Source organism: Callithrix jacchus, chromosome 22 (genome assembly GCF_049354715.1).
Source record: "Callithrix jacchus isolate 240 chromosome 22, calJac240_pri, whole genome shotgun sequence".
NCBI lineage: Eukaryota > Metazoa > Chordata > Mammalia > Primates > Cebidae > Callithrix > Callithrix jacchus.
Genome location: NC_133523.1, coordinates 46,405,891 through 46,428,068, shown reverse-complemented (window position 1 = coordinate 46,428,068; position 22,178 = coordinate 46,405,891). Strand labels below are relative to the sequence as shown.

Genomic DNA, 22,178 nt, shown 5'->3' with positions numbered 1-22,178 from the left:
GTTGACCTGGATGGTCTCGATCTCTTGACCTCGTGATCCACCCGCCTCGGCCTCCCAAAGTGCTGGGATTACAGGCTTGAGCCACCGCGCCCGGCCGCCATTGTGTTTTTATACAGATGAATACATATGCCGCATTTAGAATAATGCCAGGCATGTGGACAGTGTTCAGAAATGTCTGTCACTGCTATTTCTGTCACCATCAGGTTTTAGATTCTGACCTTTCTTTAAAGTCATGGTATGCATCATCATTTTTTTTTTTTTTTTTTTTGAGTTGGAGTCTGACTCTGTTGCCCAGGCTGGAGTGCAATGGCGCAATCTTGGCTCTGCAACCTCTCCCCCCAGGGTTCAAGTGATTCTCCTGCCTCAGCCTCCTGAGTAGCTGGGATTACAGACACGGGCCACCGCACCCGACTAAGTTTTGTAATTTTCATAAAGATGAGGTTTCACCATGTTGGCCAGGCTGGTCTTGAACTCCTGACTTCGTGATCCACCCGCCTCGGCCTCCCAAAGTGCTGGGATTACAGGCGTGAGCTGCTGCACCTGGCCTGCATCATCATTTCTCAAGCCATCAGTTGTGCTTTAGTTCATGTGGATACTGAATATCACTTGGTATGTCAAGCATAGTATCTAACACTTCCATGGAGATACCCTTGTTTTCAGTTTATTCTTTGTATGCTTATTGTGTTGTCCATAAAACTGAGAAATCGACACTGATATAGAGGATATCACAGCCTCCTAGTTAAAAGAATAATAAAACAGGCCGGGCGCGGTGGCTCACGCCTATAATCCCAGCATTCTGGGAGGCCGAAGCGGGTGGATCACGAGGTCAAGAGATCGAGACCATCCTGGTCAACATGGTGAAACCCCATCTCTACTAAAAATACAAAAAATTAGCAGGGCATGGTGGCGCGTGCCTGTAGTCCCAGCTACTCGGGAGGCTGAGGCAAGAGAATTGCCTGAACCCAGGAGGCGGAGGTTACAGTGAGCTGAGATCGCGCCATTGCACTCCAGCCTGGGTAACGAGAGTGAAACTCCATCTCAAAAAAAAAAGAATAATCAAACAGAATTAGGGAGACATACCTTGCTCAAAAGTCCTTAATGAGTGGAAAATATGGGAGAAGCAGACTCTATTTCTCCTGCTTTGCTTCCATAACACAGAATACTTCTGTGATCTTGGATGTATTGGGTTTTCCTCCACACATCAAGTAAGCAGTTCTGCAGTGGACACAAAATGCATGTTCTCGTATTCGGTTCCATTCTGACACTGTCTATCTGGATATAGGGTCAGCTCCCATAGGAGCTGGATATAGGGCTCAATCCCACAGCCTCGCACGCGCTTTAACGCCAGTTGCAAACACAGGTTATGGCCTGTGCTTCTCAATGAGCAGCTGTGAACTGTGAATTCCTATGGCTCCCTCCTTGGAATCAGTTAGTTTGCTTGAGTGGCTCACAGAACACAGGGAAACTCTGTACTTCTGTTTACCCGTCTGTTATCGAAGATGCTACAAGGCGCACAGGTGAGCGTCCAGATGGAAGTCATCTATCAGTGAGGTACGGGAGAAGGAGCGAGGAGCTGCGATGTATTCTGTGTTGTTTTTGTTTTTGTTTTTGTTTTTGAGATAGAGTCTCACTCTGTGGCCAGGCTGGAGTGCAGTGGCACAAACTCAGCTCACTGCAACCTCCGCGTCCTGGGTTCAGGCGATTCTCCTGCCTCAGCCCCCTGAGTACCTGCATATACCACCATACCCAGCTAATTTTTGTACTTTTCATAGAGATGGGGTTTCACCATGTTGGCCAGGATGGTCTCCATCTCTTGACCTCATGATCCACCCGCCTCGGCCTCCCAAAGTGCTGGAATTACAGGCATGTACAGCGCCTGGCTGTAGTCTGCCTTTTTTGAGTTTTCATGGAGGCCCCATTACATAGGCATTGCTTCCATCATTGGCCATTGGTGATCAGTTGAACCTTCATTCCCTCTGCCCTCCCGAGGGGACAGACATTTAGTCTAACCAAGCTTCATTCTTTCGAGTGACCACCCTCTGAGCCTTGGTTCGGTGACCACCCTCCATCCTGAAGCTACCCAGGTGCCTCCAGCCACCAATGATCCCATTAATGTAAAAAAAGATACTTCACACTCCACTCCACAGATTTCAAGGGAGCTTTTTTGTCAGGAGACGGGATGAAGACCAAATCTGTATGTCACATTGTCACAATCTGGATCTGTCAGCCCACCCACCTCAGTCTGACTTATCATCATTTTCACCTCTTTTCCTTTTACGTGAAGTTTAGAACTCTCCCCTTAGCCACTTGGTGAAATGTGTTTTTCATTTTAGGTACGGTTGACATTCAGGGATGTGGCCATAGAATTCTCTCAGGAGGAGTGGAAATGCCTGGACCCCACTCAGAGGGCTTTGTACAGGGACGTGATGTTGGAGAACTACTGGAGCCTTGTTTCTCTGGGTGAGGATGACTTTCTTCCAGAAGTTGGGATCTGTTCTTGTCTGTCTTTGCATTCTCCCTTCTGAGTCCCTGGAGAACCCCTGCATTGCTTGGCTGAGATGGAAGTCCTGTTGACTCCGAAATGGAAAGCTTAATAATGGGAAACCTGGACTTCAGTCTTCCCCTTTCTCAAATATTCTGCCTCCTTCGGGCTTCAGCATTTCAGGTTTGAGAGCTTTTGTACCCATAATACCTTGTGTGGGACTTTGGAAACGTCAGATTTCCTGTTTTCTGCCTTTCTGCTTTGGATTCAGTGGTCGGTGGAATGGAACCTTCTATGTGCATGTTACTGTGCTTCCTGGGTATGCAGAAGGAGGCAGTCAGTGGATGCATGTCTGAAGTTTCCTGAGATCCACTTGTAATGTCCTCTCATGTAAACATAGGGCTGGGATTCTGGGAAAGCCCTGGCACATCGTGATCCTTCCTTTTTATAAACAGGACTGTGTCATTTTGATATGAATATTATCTCCATGTTGGAGGAAGGGAAAGAGCCCTGGACTGTGAAGAACTATATGAAAATAGCAAGAAAACCAAGAATGCGGGAATGTGTCAAAGGTGCGGTCACAGGTAAGAGCTCAGATGGGGAGAGAGAAGGCCACTCATTAAATAGAGTGTAGGGGGCTGGGCGTAGGGGCTCATGCCTGTAATCCCAACACTATGGGAAGCCAAGGCAGGCAGATCACTTGCGGTCAGGAGTTCGAGACCAACCTGACCCAACATGGTGAAACCCCATCTCTGCTAAAAATACAAAAAAATCAGACAGGCATGGTGGCGGGCGCCCTGTAATCCCAGCTACTTAGGAGGCTGAGGCAAGAGAATTGCTTGAACCTGGGAGGTGGAGGTTGCAGTGAGCTGAGATCACGCCACTGCACTCCAGCCTGGGCAACAGAGCAAAACTGTCTCTAAATAAATAGAGTATGAGAAACTCTGCAAATGGGAAAGTTCCTTGGGAAAATAAGTTGCCTCAGAGACAGAGGCAGAGTCTTGATTGTGATGGAAACACCCTGTCATTTGGACTCTCTGGTTCCTTTTGAAGGGTTTGCTTTCTTTCTTGGTCTGTCCCTCTGTATTTATTTCCATATGGTGCTCAGTTCTCAGTCCATGTGGAGCAGACGTGAGGCCTCCATAGTCCTTAGTCCTGTGGCATCTAGACCTATTTCTGTTCCATGCCATTTCCTGTGCGTGAGGACCTGCTCAGGAGATGGAAACACTGGCTGCTCCTCCTTTGCATCTGCAGCCCCAAACCTCATGGAAGTTTCCAGCCCTCTCTGCCTGTCGAGGCCCCGCAGCCAATTCTCATTCTGCTTCTGCCACACTTCACAGGGGGTGTGATGAGGGAGTGGGTCGTATCTTCTGAGACTGTTGTCACCATAACTGTAAAGACACCTACAGAATTCTCACTGGTGCTCAGTCCTACATGGGGTGCCTGTTGTTTTTCCAGGCTGTGCCCAGAAATACAAGCACTGCATGTCCTCACTATATATGGAATCGAAACCAGTAAAACTGAAGGCAGCGAAGAGTAGAGTGTTGGTTACCAAAGGTTGGGGGCTGAAGGGAAGAGGGAGAAGTCAGTCACAGGGTGAAATCATTGGGAGTAAAGGGTGTGTTTTTGAGAAGACTTGTGTGGTAATAAGCTTGTTTCCATCAGTCCACGTTGTATGCCTATAACAGGATATCGGTTTGTGTCCTGTAAATATATATAAGTATAATTTGTCAATATAGAATATATATTTTTTTAATCTTATTTTGCCTGGGTGCGGTGGCTCATCCCTGTAATCCCAGCACTTTCAGAGGCCAAGGCGGGTGGATCATGAGGTCAGGAGTTGGAGACCAGCCTGACCAACATGGTGAAAACGCATCTCTACTAAAAATACTAAAATTAGCCGGGCTAGGTGGAGCACACCTGTAGTCCCAGCTACTCAGGAGGCAGAGGCAGGAAACCGCTTGAATCTGGGAGGCAGAGGTTGCAGTGAGCCAAGCTCGCAGCGCTGCACTCCAGCCTGGGCAACAGAGTGAGACTCTGTCTAAAAAAAAAAAATCGTATTCCAGTTATTGTTATCTGTGCTGGTTCTGAAATAGAAATCCTTCTTTCTCTCAAGAGAAAACTGTTTATTCTTCGAGTCCTTTTTTGTAAGTTTCCACACATGGCATTAAACAAGAGCATTTTATGTATGCAGTGACTCCCCTCAATTCATTTTATCAGGGGCTGCTAGAATATCTTATTAGTTGATTTTCATAAAATTAACACACTCTGGTTTTCAGCGTGTATTATGAAATAGAACCGTCATGTGCCACTTATCAGTGTTGCAAAATGCCTGCTCTGTGTGGATATAGTTACGTAACAGGCATTTAAAACAGTATTTTTTCTGACATAATTTTATTGAATATTCATTTTCCTAGTGCTGTTTCTGTTTTTGCCGCTTCTTAATTATGTTTCTCTGAGCTCTTTGCCGTTACGGTTTATCATGTTGTGCTTTAGTATGTATTTGTCCGTAATGAATATGCTTTTAATGTGTATAGCTTATTTTTCTTCCATTGAGATAGCCATATGTTTTTGGCTAATTGTTATGTGCCTGAGGTCATGGTGGAGAAATAATCCTTTGCTGGCTGGCATAGGATTGCACAGTGGGAGTGTTTTGGTCATAGGTAGTCTGAATCTAGGCTGCCGCAAGTTTTTTTTTTTTTTTTTTTTTTTTTTGAGACATCTCACTGCCTCTAAGGCTGTAGTACAGTGGTGCAGTGGTGCAATCATAGCTCACTGTAACCTTCAACCCCTGGGCTAAGGCAATCCTCATGCCTCAGCCTCTTGAGTATCCAGAACTACAGGCACATGCTGGCATGCCAAGCTTACTTTTTTTTTTTTTGAGAAGGAGTCTCCCTCTGTTGCCCAGGCTGGAGTGCAGTGGCATGATCTCGGCTCACTGTAACCCTCACTTTCTAGGTTCAAGCGATTCTCCTGCATCAGCCTCCTGAGAAGCCAGGACTACGGCACACGCCATCACACCCAGCTAATTTTTATATTTTAGTAGGGTTAGGGGAGGTGAGGAGATGGGGTTTCACCATGTTAGCCAGGATGATCTCAATTTTCAACCTTGTGATCCACCTGCCTCATCCTCCCAAAGTGCTAGGATTACAGGCATGAGCCACCATGCCTGGCTTAATTTTTAAATTATTTTGTTTTTGTAGAGATGGGGTCTTGCTGTGCTGCCCAGGCTGGGCTCAAACTCGTGGCCTCCTGTGATCCTCCTACCTTAGTCTCCCAAAGCATTGGGATTATAGGCATGAGCCACAACACACAGCCCTCCCCAAATACTTGAATTACACGTAACTGCATTTTCTGTGTTAAAAAATACTACCTTTTTGTTCCTAAAAATGGAAATTCACAGTTCTGAAGTTCCAAAATCTGTTCAGTGTAAGTGTGACTCTTGGTGGAATGTGTTTTCAATGTAAAATGTTTGCTTATCTACTGTAATTAATTGGAAATGTGTGTTTCTTTATCTCTTATAGATATCCCTCCTAAATGTACAATCAAGGGTCTGCTACCAAAAGAGCAGAGCAGTACAGAAGCAGCATTCCACACGGTGATGTTGGAAAGACGTGGAAGCCCTGACATCGAAGACTTCTCCTTTAAGGAACTCCAGAAAAATATACATGACTTTGAGTGTCAGTGGGGAGATGACACAGAAAATCACAAGGGAGTGCTTATGACCCAGAAAGAAGGGAAAAGAGATCAACACGATAGAAGAGACATAGAAAACAAGCTTCTTAACAGTCAGCTGGGAGTAAGCTTCCATTCGCATCTGCCGGAGCTGCAGCTGTTTGAAGGTGAAGGGAAGATGTATGAATGTGATCAGGTTGAGAAGTCTGCCAACAATGGTTCCTCAGCGTCACCACTTGGGCAAACCCACAGGTCCAAAAAATACAACGAACTCAACCATTGTTCATTACTCACTCAAAGACGAAAAGCAAACAGTTGTGGAAAACCTTACAAATGTAACGAATGTGGCAAGGCGTTCACCCAGAATTCAAACCTTACAAGTCATAGGAGAATTCATAGTGGAGAAAAGCCTTACAAATGCAGTGAGTGTGGCAAAACCTTTACCGTCCGTTCAAACCTAACTATTCATCAGGTCATCCACACTGGAGAGAAACCTTACAAGTGTCATGAGTGTGGCAAGGTCTTCAGGCACAATTCATACCTTGCAACTCATCGGCGAATTCATACTGGAGAGAAACCTTACAAGTGTACTGAGTGTGGCAAAGCCTTTAGAGGACATTCAAACCTAACTACCCATCAGTTAATCCATACTGGAGAAAAACCATTCAAATGTAATGAATGTGGCAAGCTCTTCACTCAGAATTCACACCTGATAAGTCATTGGAGAATTCACACTGGAGAGAAACCTTACAAGTGCAATGAGTGTGGCAAAGCCTTCAGTGTTCGTTCAAGCCTAGCTATTCATCAGACAATCCACACTGGAGAAAAGCCTTACAAATGTAATGAGTGTGGCAAAGTCTTTAGGTACAATTCATACCTTGGAAGGCATCGGAGAGTTCATACTGGTGAGAAACCGTACAAGTGTAATGAGTGTGGCAAAGCCTTTAGTATGCATTCGAACCTGGCTACCCACCAGGTCATCCACACTGGAACGAAACCTTTCAAATGTAATGAATGCAGCAAGGTCTTCACTCAAAATTCACAGCTTGCAAATCATCGAAGAATTCATACTGGAGAGAAACCTTACAAGTGTAATGAGTGTGGGAAAGCCTTCAGTGTCCGTTCAAGCCTAACCACCCATCAGGCAATCCATTCTGGAGAGAAACCTTACAAATGTATTGAATGTGGCAAGAGCTTCACTCAGAAATCACACCTTAGAAGTCACCGGGGAATTCATTCCGGAGAGAAACCTTACAAGTGTAGTGAATGTGGTAAAGTCTTTGCTCAGACGTCACAACTTGCAAGGCATTGGAGAGTTCATACTGGAGAAAAGCCTTACAAGTGTACTGACTGTGGCAGAGCCTTTAGTGATCGTTCCAGCCTAACTTTTCATCAGGCAATACATACTGGAGAGAAACCTTACAAGTGTCATGAGTGTGGCAAGGTCTTCAGGCACAATTCATACCTTGCAACTCATCGGCGAATTCATACTGGAGAGAAACCTTACAAGTGTACTGAGTGTGGCAAAGCCTTCAGTATGCATTCGAACCTAACTACCCATAAGGTCATCCACACTGGAGAGAAGCCTTACAAATGTAATGAGTGTGGCAAGGTCTTCACTCAGAATTCACACCTTGCAAATCATCAAAGGACTCACACTGGAGAGAAACCTTACCGATGCAATGAGTGTGGGAAAGCCTTCAGTGTTCGTTCAAGCCTAACCACCCATCAGGCAATCCATACCGGAAAAAAACCTTACAAATGTAATGAGTGTGGCAAGGTCTTCACTCAAAACGCGCACCTGGCCAATCACCGAAGAATTCATACTGGAGAGAAACCTTACAGGTGTACAGAGTGTGGGAAAGCCTTTAGGGTACGGTCAAGTCTGACTACTCATATGGCAATCCACACAGGAGAAAAACGTTACAAATGTAACGAATGCGGCAAGGTCTTCAGGCAGAGTTCAAATCTTGCAAGTCATCACAGAATGCACACTGGAGAGAAACCTTACAAATGAGTGTGGCGAGGCCATTAGTTACAGTTCACTCCTTTCACATCGGTTCATTCATTCTTGAGAGAATCCTTACAAATGCAGTGACAATGGCCAGCCCGCATGGGTTTAAGCATTAATAGATATGAGAGGCCATAAGAAAGAGGCATCATGTACAGATACGTGGCAGAGGGTTTATCCAGGCCTCACAGGTTACTAGGCGTCAAAATTTATGTCCTCGATGAAACCAAACACATGTAATGTGCACCCAGTGACTAACGGTAAGTGAGGATTCCTATGAGGAATAACTGTCTCTGGTTCCCCTGTTTGCCTTTGATGTTATACACTGTAGAATACTTACAAGTCCAAATATGCTAAAAAATTATATATTTTTAACTCATATATGAAAAGGTCGCAGGCTATTTGTAGGCAGTCAGTTACCTCCAGCTTATAAGATGTTGTATTGAATTATTTAAGGTTTTTTTTTTTTTTTTTTGGAAAAACCTATTGAGTTTCAGTGTGAGCTTTGAAATCTGTTATTGTGCATCCTTACCCACGTTCCATGGTGGTTTTTTGAAAAAAATCATTGGGATAGAAGCACTCACTTGATGGGGGAAGGATTATTGCTATCCAGTTTGTGAAGAAGGAGGGACTTTGCTTTTAAAATTAAATATTGTCTGAATTAGCGTTTGGGAGTGCTGAAAACCAGTGTAAAACTGTGACGTCCCTCAGCATTCTGATGATGTCCAGGGTGCCTGTCTCCTACCAGGAGAGTACTGTGGTCTAGAGGAAAGCAATGCTCTATCGGCTGAACATGAAATGGAGCAGGCCAACACCCTAGGACTTTTGTGGGAGGAGAGCAATAGGGGATTAGAGACTGTATGGTAGAAATAATGCAGGAGAAAAGGTCGCCCCTTATCCATTAAAGAGCAATACCTGTTGTTTAGCAAAGAGTGATGAGAAATTAGGCTTGTTTTTGAAATTGGAGAGAGAGGCCGGGCGCGGTGGCTTACGCCTATAATTCCAGCACTTTGGGAGGCTGAGGTGGGTGGATCACCTGAGGCCGGGAGTTTGAGACCAGCCTGACCAACATGGAGAAACCCCATCTCTACTAAAAATACAAAATTAGCCAGCTGTAATCCCAGCTATTTGGGAGGGGGCAGCAGGAGAATCGCTTGAACCCAGGAGGTGGAGGTGGCGGTGAGCCGAGATCGCGCGATTGCACTCCAGCCTGGGTAACAAGAGCGAAACTCCGTCTTGAAAGAAATTGAAGAGAGAGTAGTTGTCAGAGTCAAGAGTTTAATCAACAGAACTAGAGGAACATATTCTTCAGTAGAACTCACCTTATCTGCTCAAAGTACGTTTTGCTAATGTTGTATTCAGAATGTATCATAGATATGTTTTAACTAATAAAATGGAATTGGTTTTTCTCTATGAATGAATCACATTCTTTCTGCCAACATAGTTGTGTCCTGTCTCACTAGGATACTTCACAACAGAATAACAGTGTAGCGCTAGGCTCTTAAAGGATCAGGAACATTTTTTTTTTAATGATGAAATCAAATAACACAGTTTTGGAAACCTGTAACCATACTTTGTGCCCCACACTGTGGCTTAGGATACTTTTATTGGAGTATAAGAAAAATCCTACTGAAAGTTAATTTCACATTATCACACCCCAAAATCTGCATTGCCATTGATGCATATGCACCATATTATATTTCCATGTCAGTTTCTTGTGTGCCAAGTAAGACCCATGCTATGCATTTTGGTGTCCATGAAGTGAAAATACATAGCAAAAATATGAGAAATATGAAATAGGCCAGGCACAGTGACTCATGCCTATAATCCCATTGCTTTGGGAGGCCAAGGCAAGCAGATCACCTGAGGTCAGAAGTTCGAGACCAGCCTGGCCAGCACAGTGAAATTGCATCTCTACTAAAAATATGAAATTAGCTGGGCTTAGTGGCACATGCTTGTAGTCCTAGCTGCTCGGGAGGCTGAGGCAGGAGAATCGCTTGAACCTGGGAGGCGGAGATTGCAGTGAGCCAAGATCACACCATTACACTCCAGCCTGGGCAATAAGAGTAAAACTCAGCCTCAAGAAAAACAAAAATGAAATAAAGTTGGCTGGATGCGGTGGCTCACGCCTGTAATCCCAGCACTTTGGGAGGTCAAGGCAGGTGGATCACCTGAGGTCAGGAGCTCAAGACCAGTCTGGCCAACGTGATGAAACCCTGTCTCTTCTAAAAATACAAAAATTATCCCAGCATGGTGGTGGGCGCCTGTAATCCCAGCTACTTGGGAGACTGAGGCAGGAGAATTGCTTGAACCTGGGAGGTGGAGGTTGCAGTGAGCCAAGACCACACCATTGCACTCCAGCCTGGGCAACAAGATCAAAACTCCATCTCCAGATAAAAATATAAAAATGAAGCTGGGCACAGTGGCTCACGCCTGTAATCCCAGCACTTTGGGAGGCCGAGGCGGGTGGATCACAAGGTCAAGAGATCAAGACCATCCTGGTCAACATGGGGAAATCCTGTCTCTACTAAAAATACAGAAAATTAGCTGGGCACGATGGCGCATGCCTGTAATCCCAGCTACTCAGGAGGCTGAGGCAGGAGAATTGCCTGAACCCAGGAGGTGGAGGTTGTGGTGAGCCGAGATCGCGCCATTGCACTCCAGCCTGGGTAACAAGAGCGAAACTCCGTCTCAAAAATATATATATATAAATTTAAAAAGTGATGGAGAACAAAGATAAAACCTCCTTCATGATGTTCTCGGATTATTGATGTAATTTGAAAAGATTAATGTACATGGGTTTCCTTCAAGAATATAGAAAATGGGAATTTTATTTTGCTCTGGTAGATAAACTAGATGCATGCATGACCCCTCCCATAACCCATTAGTATGTTTACTTAATATTGAACATATTGCTATTAAGCATAAATTCCTGCCTCCACTTTCCTCTGAACTGCCTGTGTCGTTTCTGGCTGAGACTGTGCTTCCCAGCCTGCTGGCTGCAACCCTTTGTAAGAACTAAAGGTCACCTTGCTAACGTTAGACCCTTTGTGACCTCTTTGGTCAGCTCTGGCAAGGGTTTCTTGGTGGACACTCGGCAGCATCCTGAAGCAACGTAGCACATCACATTGCGAGAGGGCTGAGTATACTGTTTGCTCAGGTCTCTCTTCTTCCTGTAAAACCATCACTTCTGCTCCCGTGATAACACAGTCCCTCAATCTCTGCATGGATTGATTCATTCATGACAGCTGAGCTCTCACGATCTAAGGACCTCTTAAAGGCCCCACCTCTCAATATGGCCACGTTGGGGATCAAGTTTCCAAATGAGTTTTGTTGGGGATATTCAAACCAGTGGAGTATTGTTTCTTTATTTTCAATTTCCATGTATTAATGGCTAGTATATAGAAATAAAGTAGATTTTTGTATGTTGATTTTGTAGTCTATTTCCTTAAAATCTTATTCTCCAGATTTTTTAGATTTCTTAGGCTTTTCTACATAAACCATTTTATTAATTTTCCATTGCTGCTGTAACCATCACCACAAAGTGAGTGGCTTAAAACAACAAAGATTTGGCCAGGTGTGGTGGACTTATGCCTGTAATCCCAGCACTTTGGGTGGGTGGATCACTTGAGGTCAGGAGCTCGAAACCAGCCTGTCCAACATGGCGAAACCCCGTCTCTACTAAAAATACAAAATTAGCCGGGCATGGTGGTACATGCCTGTAATCCCAGCTACTCGGGAGGCTGAGGCAGGAGAATCCCTTGAACCTGGGAGGTGGAGGTTGTAGTGAGCCAAGACCATGCCACTGCACTCCAGCCTGGGCAACAAGAGCAAAACTCCATCTCAAAAAAAAAAAAAAAAAAGATTTATACTGTCAGTGTGTGGTGGTCAGAAGTCAAACAGGTTTATAGAACTATCATCCTTCTTGAATCTCTAGGGGAGAGTTGATTTCTTTACCCTTGCTAGGTTCCAAAGGCCACTTACATCCTCTACCTCCATTTTCACAGTCAGAAGGCAGCATCATAGAATCTCTTTGTGTCTTTGCTATGCGAGCGTTGCCAATTCTGTGATTCTACCTCCACCTGTATTTTTCCTATATGGACTCTAGTGATTATACTGCTTAACCAAATAATCCTGGATATTCTGCCATCTCAAGATCCTCAACCAGATCACTACTGCCAACTCTGCTTTGAGAGATCCTGTAAAACAGGTTCTAGGGCTACCGAGAAGGAAACCCTTTGTATGTGTATCTTTTCGGGTGGAGGTCATTACCTTACCGCAACCATCAGGTCCTGTGCTCATGCGTGCACTGTTATGTCTTCCTTTTTGGTCTCTATCATTTTTCTTATTTCACTGTTAGTAGTAGCAGTCTTTTCTAGATGGGGTCTTGCTTTGTTTGCCAGGCTGGAGTGCAGTGGTGCAGTCAAGAGCTTACTGCAGCCTTGAAGACTTGGGCTCAAGGGACCCTCCTGCCTCAGCCTCCCAAAGTGCTGGTATTACAGATGTGAGCCACTACACCCAGCCAAGGGTTGCTAAGACTATGTGCAAAAGAAGTGGTAAGAGTGTACATCTTTGCCTTGTCCTCAACCTTTGGAAGGAATCTTTCACTTTTTGACCATGACGTAGGATGTTCGCTATAAGGTTTTGTAGGTACTCTAAGAAGTTTTCCAGCATACTGTTTTCCATAGTGGGTGTGCCACTGTACATTCTCCCCACCAAGTGTGGGAGGATTACGAACTCCCCTTGCCTGTGAAGGAGGTTCACTTCGCACTGGTTACCAAATTGTCTGACTCCAGTGAGACAGAACCCACGCACACAAGTTCGGTAAAGTCAGTTGGCTACTGCAGGCAACAAGGGGCCGTGGAAGCCCAGGACTGATTCACTGCAAGCCGGTCTCCAAGGCTCAAGAAAGCTGCTTGGGGAAGATGGGGTCTCATCCACTGGTGTCCCACTGGCACTGAAGCTGAGGGACCCCAGAAAGCAGCCCACCCTAGGTTTTGTGGCACATGGCCTCGTGATGGCCTTCCCGAAAGCACTGAAAGACATCCTGTTCTTTGAAAGGGGGGAAGGAAGCTCTGGAATGGAGCCCAGGCTGCTCTGGCCAGTTTCTTCGTATTTCAGGGTGTTACATTCCCAATACATCCTGAAGTTATTCTTGAGAACTAAAGTAAGAAAGGGGATAAAAATAGTTTAAGGTCGTTCCTTTAATGTGTGCACTCCACGGTACCTTACTTCTACAAAACGAGAAGACAGCTCCGGGAGCCTCATCAAATTTGCTGTCTCCACATCGTCTGTTGGAACTTTCAAGTGTCAACAATATCAAGTGAATTAAGAAGAGAATGGATGGGGGAAAACAGTGGGGAAAAAATGGTCATTAAGAAAAAAACTTAATAAAGAAAGCATTCATGGGCCAGGCACGGTGACTCACACATGTCATCTCAGCACTTTGGGAGGCCAAGGAAGGTGGATCCCTTGAGATCAGGAGTTCAAGACCAGCCTGGCCAACATGGTGAAACCCCCATCTCCACTAAAAATACAAAAAAACTAGCCAGGTGTGGTGGTGCACGCCTGTGATCCCAGCTACTCGGGAGACTGAGGCAAGAGAATCGCTTGCACCTGGGAGACAGGTAAGAAGTGATTGGGTCATCAGGGCTCTGCCCTTATGAGTGAATTAATCCATTCATGAATTAATGAATTAATGCGTTAATGACCAATAGATTATCACTGGAGTGGGACTGGTGGCTTTATAATAAGAGAGAGACTTAAGCCATTACCCACAGCCCTCTGGCCATATGATGTCTTGCGCCCACCCCTCAATTCTGTAGAGGGTTGCCACCAGGAAGGAGGCTCTCACCAAATGTATCCCCTGGTTCTTACTTAGCCTCTAGAACTGTGCAAAGTATCTTTCCATCAAAATCACCTGGTTTCAGGTACTCTTAGAATCAACAGAAAGTGGACTATGGAATGGGGTGACAATGTTGAAGCATATTCTTAACCTATAATTCTGGAAAATAGCAAAGATTAAAGAACCCATCACAACCCTTTGTGTTACTGAAAAGAGCTTACTGCAAAGAACCACGTTTTCCAGTGAGGCATCCTCAAGTCTAATAAGAATATTCTTGTTTACATAGAAGAAAGCCAGATAGGCCGGGCTCAGTGGCTCACACCTGTAATCCCAGCACTTTGGGAGGCTGAGGCAGGCAGATCACGAGGTCAGGAGTTCGAGACCAGCCTGGCCAACATAGTGAAACCCCATCTCTACTAAAAATATTATATATTAGCAAGGAGTGGTGGTGGGCTCCCATCATCCCAGCTATTCGGGAGGCTGAGGCAGGAGAATCGCTTGAACCCAGGAGGCAGGATTGCAGTGAGCCAAGATTGTGTCACTGCACTCCAGCCTGGGCGACAGAGCGAGAGTCCGTCGGGGTGGGGGCGGGGGGATGGGAAGGAGGATCCTTTTGGACAACAGCATTACGTGTCACATTCCTTCCGGGCAGAGTTTTGCATTTCAGTCTAGTTTGCATCCCCCTCACAGATAAGTTCAGAGCTTTTCAAGTAAATCACTTGAATTAAATCGATTTGCAGGGACTTTCCCAGATCCAGTCACCTTTCCTCCTGGGTCCCCCACGGAATTCCCAGTTCCCAGACCGCTGCGCTGCAGGAAACTCCCTAGCAGAATCGAGTCCAACCCGCTGGCAAAAACAGTTTTGGGATAAACCGTTTTCCTCTTAGTAAGAGGAAGACATTTTCTTTTCCAACACAAGGGGCCCCCCACAACACTACGCTTTTACCTTAAAACGCACAGGCCCCGCCCCCTTCCCCGCCCCCGGCCCCGCCCCGGGCTACCTGGCTCTTCCTGCGCGCATGCGCCGTTTCCTGCATTCACGAAAGCGGGGCGCAGTGTGGCCGGGTGTCGCCGACGAGCGTGAGTGTCCCTCTGTGTAGATTAAACCTTCGATTCGCCGTCCCCCTTTTCCACACCTCGGTGCCCGGCGGTCTCTGGTGACCTTAAAGTCCCCACACCGCGCCCTCCACCCCAGGTAAATACAGGCCTCGCCACGTAGGTGAGTCTCCGTCTGAGACTGGTCCCCGTCCCCTGCCTTTCGCGTCTCCTTCCCTTTCCTGTCCCCTCGTCCCACCCCGCGCTTTTAAAAGTCGTCACCGGTGAGCTGGATCCCAGCCCTGGGCGACCCCCAGCCTCGCCCTCGTGGGCCCCTGGAGCGCAGCGCGCAGCCCCTGTCCCGGGGAGACGCGTCCTCTGCCTGGTCCTGGGATCCTGCAGACCCCACCCCTGTCCGAACGCGCCGTCGCCCCCCACCTTCCTCCTCCTCAAGCCGGGGCCTGCCCTGTGACACCCGGTCTTCTGGCCTGCCCAGCTCCAGCCCCTGGAAAATGCGCCCCTCCAGGATGGCAGACGTCTTACTCCAAACCCTCCTGTGAATGTGTGGGCCTAGGGGATCGGGAGACAGAGGAAAGAATGAGAGAAACCTGTAAACACATGGCAGAGCAGAGAGTGGGTCGGGATTTGCAAAGAGACTGGAAGAGTGAAAGGAGGAGCTGGGCGCGGTGGCTCACGCCCGTGATCCCAGCACTTTGGGAGGCGGAGGCGGGTGGATCACTTGAGGTTAGGAGTTCGACACCAGCCTCCCCAACATGGTGAAACCGAGTTTCTACAAAAAAGTTATCCGGGTGTGGTGCTGCACGCCTGTAATCTCAGCTACTCGGAGGCTGAGGCAGGAGAATCGCTTGCTCTCGGGAGGGGAAGGTTGCAGTGAGCCGAGATCTCAGCATTGCACTCCAGCCTGGGCGACAGAGCAAGACTCCGTCTCAAAAAAAAGTTCTTTTTAGTTAAAAAATACTAAAAATAGATTTCTCTTAATTTTCTCCTTGCCTCCCTGATCACTTTGCACTTCTCTTCTAGCGTATCTTGAGCTCTGTTCTCTGAATGTGGAGTGACCCTCGGTTTACCCCTTGGACTTCCGGTGTCCACACCCACTGCCCTTCCTCATCATCTCATCTCATGGCTTTAATGCCACCTGCAGGGCTCCATGTTTCCTGCAGACCTTTCCCCTGAACACTGGAATCCTGTGTCCAGTTGTCTCAACTCTCCTCTGGGAGTCCAGCAGGCATCTCCACTTTCATGTGTCCAAAAGTGACCTGAAGTTCCCAGACACATTCCCCCGGAATCCTGCACATTTCAGATGAGGGCGACTGGATTTCGGGCCACTTAGCTGAACATGTCAACATGTATTAAAATTATTAAATCATTACATCATTAGGGTGTTAATTTATGGGAGAAAGAAAAAAGGTACAGAACAGGTAAGGAAATAAGTCATTTCTAGATTCTTTTGAGGTGTTGGAAAAACATTGTTCGAAGACCTCCCCTCTGCCTGATCTATGTCCCCAGGACCTCTCTGACCTCATCTCCTGCCTGTGTCCTCTCTCCCTCCGCTCCAGCCACACAGGCCTCTTTCCTGTTCCGGCAGCGGAGGTTGCTCCTGCCTCAAGGCCTTCATGTGGGCTGTGTCTCTGCTGGAACTCGCTGGCCCCTCAGCTGCAGGTGCAGACACACCTTCTTCCCCCAGCCTTTGTTCCGATAGCACCTCTCAGTGGGGACTTTTTCCACAGAATGTGTCTCATGAACTTGAATTGTGTATTCTTTTTTTTTTTGAGATGGAGTCTCAGGCTGGAGTGCAATGGTGCGATATCAGCTCACTGCAGCCTCCGCCTCCTAGGTTCAAGCGATTCTCCTGCCTCAGCCTCTCGAGTAGCTTGGGATTACAGGTGCATGCTACTATGCCCGGCTAATTTTTGTATTTTTAGTAGAGGCGGGGTTTCACCATGTTAGCCAGGATGGTCTCGATCTCCTGACCTCAGGTGATCCACCCGCCTCAGCCTCCCACAGTGCTGGGATTACAGGGGTGAGCCACCGCGCCCGGCCTGGTTGCTACGTTTATCTGTTCTCCCAGGACCCCTCTGACGTCATCTCCTGCCTGTGTCCTCCTTGTTCCCCCTCCTCCTGCCATGCCGGCCTCTTTCCTTTCTCTGGTGCTAAGGTTGCCCTTGCCTCAGGGCCTCTGCCGGGGCTGCCCTAGAACGCTCTGGCCCCTCAACTGCAGGGGGGGAAAAAACCCCTTCCTTAGGTCTTTCTGCTGATACCACCTTCTTAGGGGGGATTTCTGTGGACTCCCACCCCAATCCACCACTCCAGCCACACCCTCACCCCCACTTCTGTGTTCATTTTGGCTGCTGTGGATGTTTCTTTCCCCTCCTTTGCTGTCTACTGTTTTAACCCTGATGAGGGGGCGAGCAGAGCCTGAAGGTGTGGGGTGTGCTGGGCTTGCCCCCTCTGGACAGAACCCAACCCTGGCTTCACATTATAGTGCTGGGGCATTTTGCAGGTACCCCTCTGGTGCCCCCTTACCTGAAGTTTTCATTCAAATACATTGGGGCTTGTCCTTAATCATATCTAAAGGTGAGTCCACATGTGTTCAGCATTGAGCTCTGAGGCTCTGTAAGGCTGAGATCAGCCTGGGATTCACAGTGAGGGGAGGGGACCGCATGGGGTTTGGTTAGTGTGGGATCTGTGACCTGAAGGGGAGCTCAGTCCATCCCAGCCTCCCACTGCTGCAGCGTGTGTGGGGACCTCTCCAGAAGGGGAGTGGGTTCTGAAGAAAAAGGCCAGACACTCACTTGTTGGCCTTCCTGTAGGAGTCTGTGTCCCATCTGGTGCAGTGACTTGCAGAGGACTGCCTATCCACGGCGAGGCCTTCCCTGGATGGGTGTTTGAGGCACAAAAATGAAGCTGTTGGCCAGGCGCGGTGGCTCACTCCTGTAATCCCAGCACTCTGGGAGGCCGAGGTGGGTGGATCACAAGATCAGAAGCTCGAGACCAGCCTGACCAACATGGTGAAACCCCATCTCTACTAAAAATACACAAATTAGTCGGGTGTGGTGGCACACACCTGTAGCCTCAGCTACTCAGGAGGCTGAGGCAGGAGAATTGCTTGAAGCCGGGATGCAGAGGTTGCAGTGAGCTGAGATCATGGCATTGCACTCCAGCCTGGGTGACAGAGGGAGATGTTGTCTCAAAAAGAAAAAAATGACGGTGTTGAGTCTAGTCATTAAACAGCATATTTTGGACATTCAGGATTGACTTCTAAAGGCTTTTTCCTGTTACCCAAGGAAGATTCCTGGAAGAGGAGGAAGAGAAAGAAAAGGAAACAGGGATGGCTCTTACTCAGGCAAAGTAACAGTATCGGTTGATTTTTATTTCTCTTATTTCTGAAATTGTTATGGGCGGCCAATCCATGTCCATACAGGTCTGCACCAACCTCAATTCTTGCCTCCTTAGAAGAAAAAAATTCGCCTGAGGGGCACAAGGCAGAAGGAGAGACTGAGGCAAGTTTTAGAGCAGAAATGGCCAGGCACAGTGGCTCACACCTGTCATCCCCATGCGTTGGTAAACTGAGGTGAGCGTCTCGCTTGAGTCCTGCAGTTCGAAACCAGCCTGGGCAGCATGGCAAAACCCCATCTCTACAAAAAAGACAAAAACTAGCCAGGTGTGGTGGTGCATGCCTGTAGTCCCAGCTCCTTGGAGGGGCTGAGGCAAGAGAATCCTTTGATCCTGGGATGCGGGGATTGGCAGGGAGCCAAGATGATGCCATTGCACTGTAGTCTGGGTGACAGAGCAACGCCCTGTCTCAAAAAAAAAAAAAAAAAAAAGCTTTACAGCAGAAATGAAAGGAAGGAAAGTACACTTGGAAGATCCAAGTGGGCAACTTGAAAGGCAGGTGTGCAGTCTGGCCTTTTGACTTGGGGGTTGATATGTTGGTATACTTCAGGGGTCCTGCTTCCTTGATTCTTCCCTTGGGGTGGGCTGTCCTCATTCGCATGCTCGAGCCCACATGCCCATCTCCTGACATCGCATGGGAAGCAGCTGATCACCAGTTTCAGGTGTTTTCTGTCTATGAGGAGCCTGCCTTTCCTTGGTGCCGGATGTGACTGATTAGTATTTTAGACAGTTAGCAACCACCTGACCATCACCTGATGGTGGCCCAACATTCCGGATGTGTGTGTATGGGGAGGGGGAGCCCTCTCCCGCCCTGTCCTACTCATACCGGAAGAGCTGCCCACTGTAACAAAATGTCGTTCTTTGGAGTTGCAAGTCTCTGAGTCTGAAGCACCCTGCCTCACATGCTTGCTCACTCACCCATGTCGTCCGTCAGTCTCTCTCATGTCACCTAGATTCCATGGCCCATGACCTCATGACAAGAACTTGGGAAAGGGTGCTTGGAAAGGGTTAATACCCAGGCATGGATTGGAGATGGGGTGTGAGCCCCCTAATATTATGTTCAGGACTTTTTCACCAATATTTTCAGGGACGTTAGTCTATAGTTTTGTTTTCTTTTTCTTTTTTTATTTTTAGACAGAGTCTTGCTCTGTCACCCAGCTGAAGTGCAATGGTGTGATCTTGGCTCACTGCAACCTCTGCCTCCCTAGTTTAAGCGATTCTTCTGCCTCAGCCTCCCGGGCAGCTGGGACTGCGGGTACGTGTCGCCACACTGGCTCATTTTTTGTATTTTAAAAAAAATTTTTGTATCTTTAGTATAGATAGGGTTTCACCATATTGGCCAGGCTGGTCTCAAACTCCTGACCTTGTGATCTGCCCACCTCAGCCTCCCAAAGTGCTGGGATTACAGGCCTGAGCCACTGCACCTGGCTGTAGTTTTGTTTTCTTGTCATGTATTTGTGTGGGTTGTATGCTGGGCAGCAGGGATTGTTTAGGGACCACATCTGGACGCATGCCACCTCTTTGTAGAACAGGATTCAGCAGGCTGCCCGTGAAGTCAGATATTACTGTGCACAAATTCCTGCTTAATGCTTTCAGATGAGAACACCACGGGGAAAGAGTTCCTGCCTCATTTATATCATATCTGAAACTTTACGAGTCAGTCACTGTGTTTCTGACTTCATATTCTTTTTTTTTTTTTTGAGACCCAGTCTCACTCTGTCACCGGATTGGAGTGCAGTGGCGTGATCTTGGCTCACTGCATCCTCTACCTCTCAGGTTCAAGTGATTCTCCTGCCTCAGCCTCCCAAGTAGCTGAGATTACAGGCATGCACCACCACGCCTGGCTAATTTTTTGTATTTTAGTAGAGACTGGGTTGCACCATATCGGCCAGGCCGGTCTTGAACCCCTCACCTACCAAAGAGCTGGAATTACAGGCGTGAAGCCATCATGCCTGGTCTTTATTATGAGATTTTTAAAAAAGTTTTCCGTGACTGTTTTGATGTGATATTTTAACTTGCAAGTTTTGAGACTTTTCGTCTCTGTGTTGGGAAACAGGAGCCTGCTCTTCCGCAGCCTGGCTGGCACCTCTCCTGACGCGCAGGAGCTTTTCACCTGGATGTAGTTCCACTCACCAGGTTTTGCTTTCCTGCCAGTGCTTCTGGTATTATATCCAAGAAATCATGGCCAAATCTCAGCTTCTCATACTTTCTTCTCTTCCTAGTTTGTCTTTGATTTTTTGTCTTTATCATGAACTGGACTGAATTTTGTCAGATACTTTTTCTGCAGGAGTTGAGATGATCATGTGATTTTTGTCCTTCGCTCTATCAGTGTGGTATCTTTCTTCTCTTAAACCATCCTTGTCGTCCCATTTGGTCACGGTCCCTATTAATGTGCTATACAACTTAGTTTCCCAATATTAATATTACGTTGAGGATGTTCATCAGTATTTTCAGGGATATTGCTCTTTGTTTTGCTGTCATGTATTTGTGAGTGTGTTGTATGCCAGTCATGGTGGTGTCGCTGAAGGAATTTTTTTGTGTGTTTTTAGTTATTTGGAATTGAGAAGGATTGGTGTTAATTCTTCATTAAATGTTCAGTAGAGGCCGGGTGTGGTGGCTCACGCCTGTAATCTAAGCACTTTGGAGGCCAAGGCGGGTGGATCACCTGAGGTCAGGAGTTCAAGTCCAGCCTGACCAACATGGTGAAATCCCGTCTTTAAAAAAAAAAAATGTTCAGTAGAATTATGCAATGATTACAAATTACGTGTCTATACCTGGTCTTTTTTGTTGGGATTTTTTTTTCAATTTACTTGTTGGGACATTTTGATTACTACTTCAGTGTTATTATCTTAGGCATGTACAGATTTTTTACATTTATTTTTTATTCAGTCATGATAGGTTGTATATTTCTTTCTTTCCTTCCTTCCTTCCTTCCTTCCTTCCCTCCCTCCCTCCCTCCCTCCCTTCTTTCTTTCTTCCTTTCTTTTCTTTCGAGTTGGAGTCTTGCCTTGTCTCCCAGGCTGGAGTGCAGTGGTGCGATCTCAGCTCACTGCAACCTCTGCCTCCCGGGTTCACGCCATTCTCTTGCCTCGGACTCCCTAGTAGCTGGGATTACAGGTGCCTGCCACCACACCTGGCTAATTTTGTAGTCGAGATGGGGTTTCACCATGTTGGCCAGGCTTGTCTTGAACTCCTGACCTCAGGCGATCTGCCAGCCTTGGCCTCCCAAAGTGCTGAGATTATATGCTTCAGCCACTGTGCCTGTCCTTTCTTTTTTCTTTCTTTTTTTTTTTTTGAGATGGAGTTTTGCTCTTGTTACTCAGGCTGGAATGTAATGGCGCAATCTCGGCTCACTGCAACCTCTGCCTCCTGGGTTCAGGCAATTCTCCTGCCTCAGCTTCCTGTGTAGCTGGGATTACAGGCACGCGCCACCATGCCCAGCTAATTTTTTTTGTATTTTTAGTAGAGATGGGGTATCACCATATTGACCAGGATGGTCTCGATCTCTTGACCTCATGATCCACCTGCCTCCCAAAGTGCTGGGATTTTTTTTTTATACTGCATGTTTCTTCTACCTGATCAAGTCAGTTTTTTAGTTTCTCTAGTATGTTTTTCAATTCAGTTATATTTTTCAACTCTAGAATTTTTTTATTTACATCTTTTTTTAAGACAGGGTTTCACCATGTTGGTCAGGCTGGTCTTGAACTCCTGACCTC

General features: G+C 46.9%; 3 protein-coding genes across 21 annotated transcripts in view; 2 read left to right on the top strand and 1 right to left on the bottom strand.

Annotated features, from left to right (window-relative positions):
- LOC103790061 (uncharacterized) overlaps positions 1-9,581 on the top strand; it is a 37,887-nt gene extending 28,306 nt beyond the window's left edge. For all 19 annotated transcript variants that reach the window (XM_035283649.3, XM_078361107.1, XM_078361104.1 and 16 more), the window contains 3 exons: positions 2,334-2,460; positions 2,938-3,066; positions 6,007-9,581. In XM_035283649.3, coding sequence (XP_035139540.1) covers positions 2,334-2,460; positions 2,938-3,066; positions 6,007-8,174 — 2,424 coding nt within the window. In that variant the 3' untranslated portion in view covers positions 8,175-9,581. The remainder of the gene's footprint in view (positions 1-2,333; positions 2,461-2,937; positions 3,067-6,006) is intronic.
- Positions 8,596-12,470, bottom strand: LOC144580919 (zinc finger protein ENSP00000375192-like). The gene is made up of 3 exons (XM_078361619.1): positions 12,446-12,470; positions 11,796-12,044; positions 8,596-9,204 (listed from the first exon to the last, which is right to left on the bottom strand). Exons 1-3 carry the CDS (start codon positions 12,468-12,470, stop codon positions 8,876-8,878), a joined length of 603 nt encoding a protein of 200 aa, XP_078217745.1. The 3' UTR covers positions 8,596-8,875.
- Positions 12,471-15,020: 2,550 nt separating this feature from the next.
- Positions 15,021-22,178, top strand: part of LOC128928141 (putative protein ZNF321) — a 94,496-nt gene continuing 87,338 nt past the window's right edge. The window contains 1 exon segment of the mRNA XM_054249296.2: positions 15,021-15,093. Coding sequence (XP_054105271.2) covers positions 15,033-15,093 — 61 coding nt within the window. The 5' untranslated portion in view covers positions 15,021-15,032.

Excerpts from the sequence above, each read along its gene's own strand:
- LOC144580919 (XM_078361619.1), bottom strand. The coding sequence starts at position 12,470 with ATGAGCACAGGACCTGATGGTTGCG. Across the intron at positions 12,045-12,445 it reads CACAGGACCTGATGGTTGCG|GACAGTATAAATCTTTTTTT; the intron begins GTAAGGTAATGA and ends CCACCACACACT. Across the intron at positions 9,205-11,795 it reads TTTCGAGCTCCTGACCTCAA|GTGATCCACCCACCTCAGCC; the intron begins GTGATCCACCCA and ends TCCCGGCCTCAG.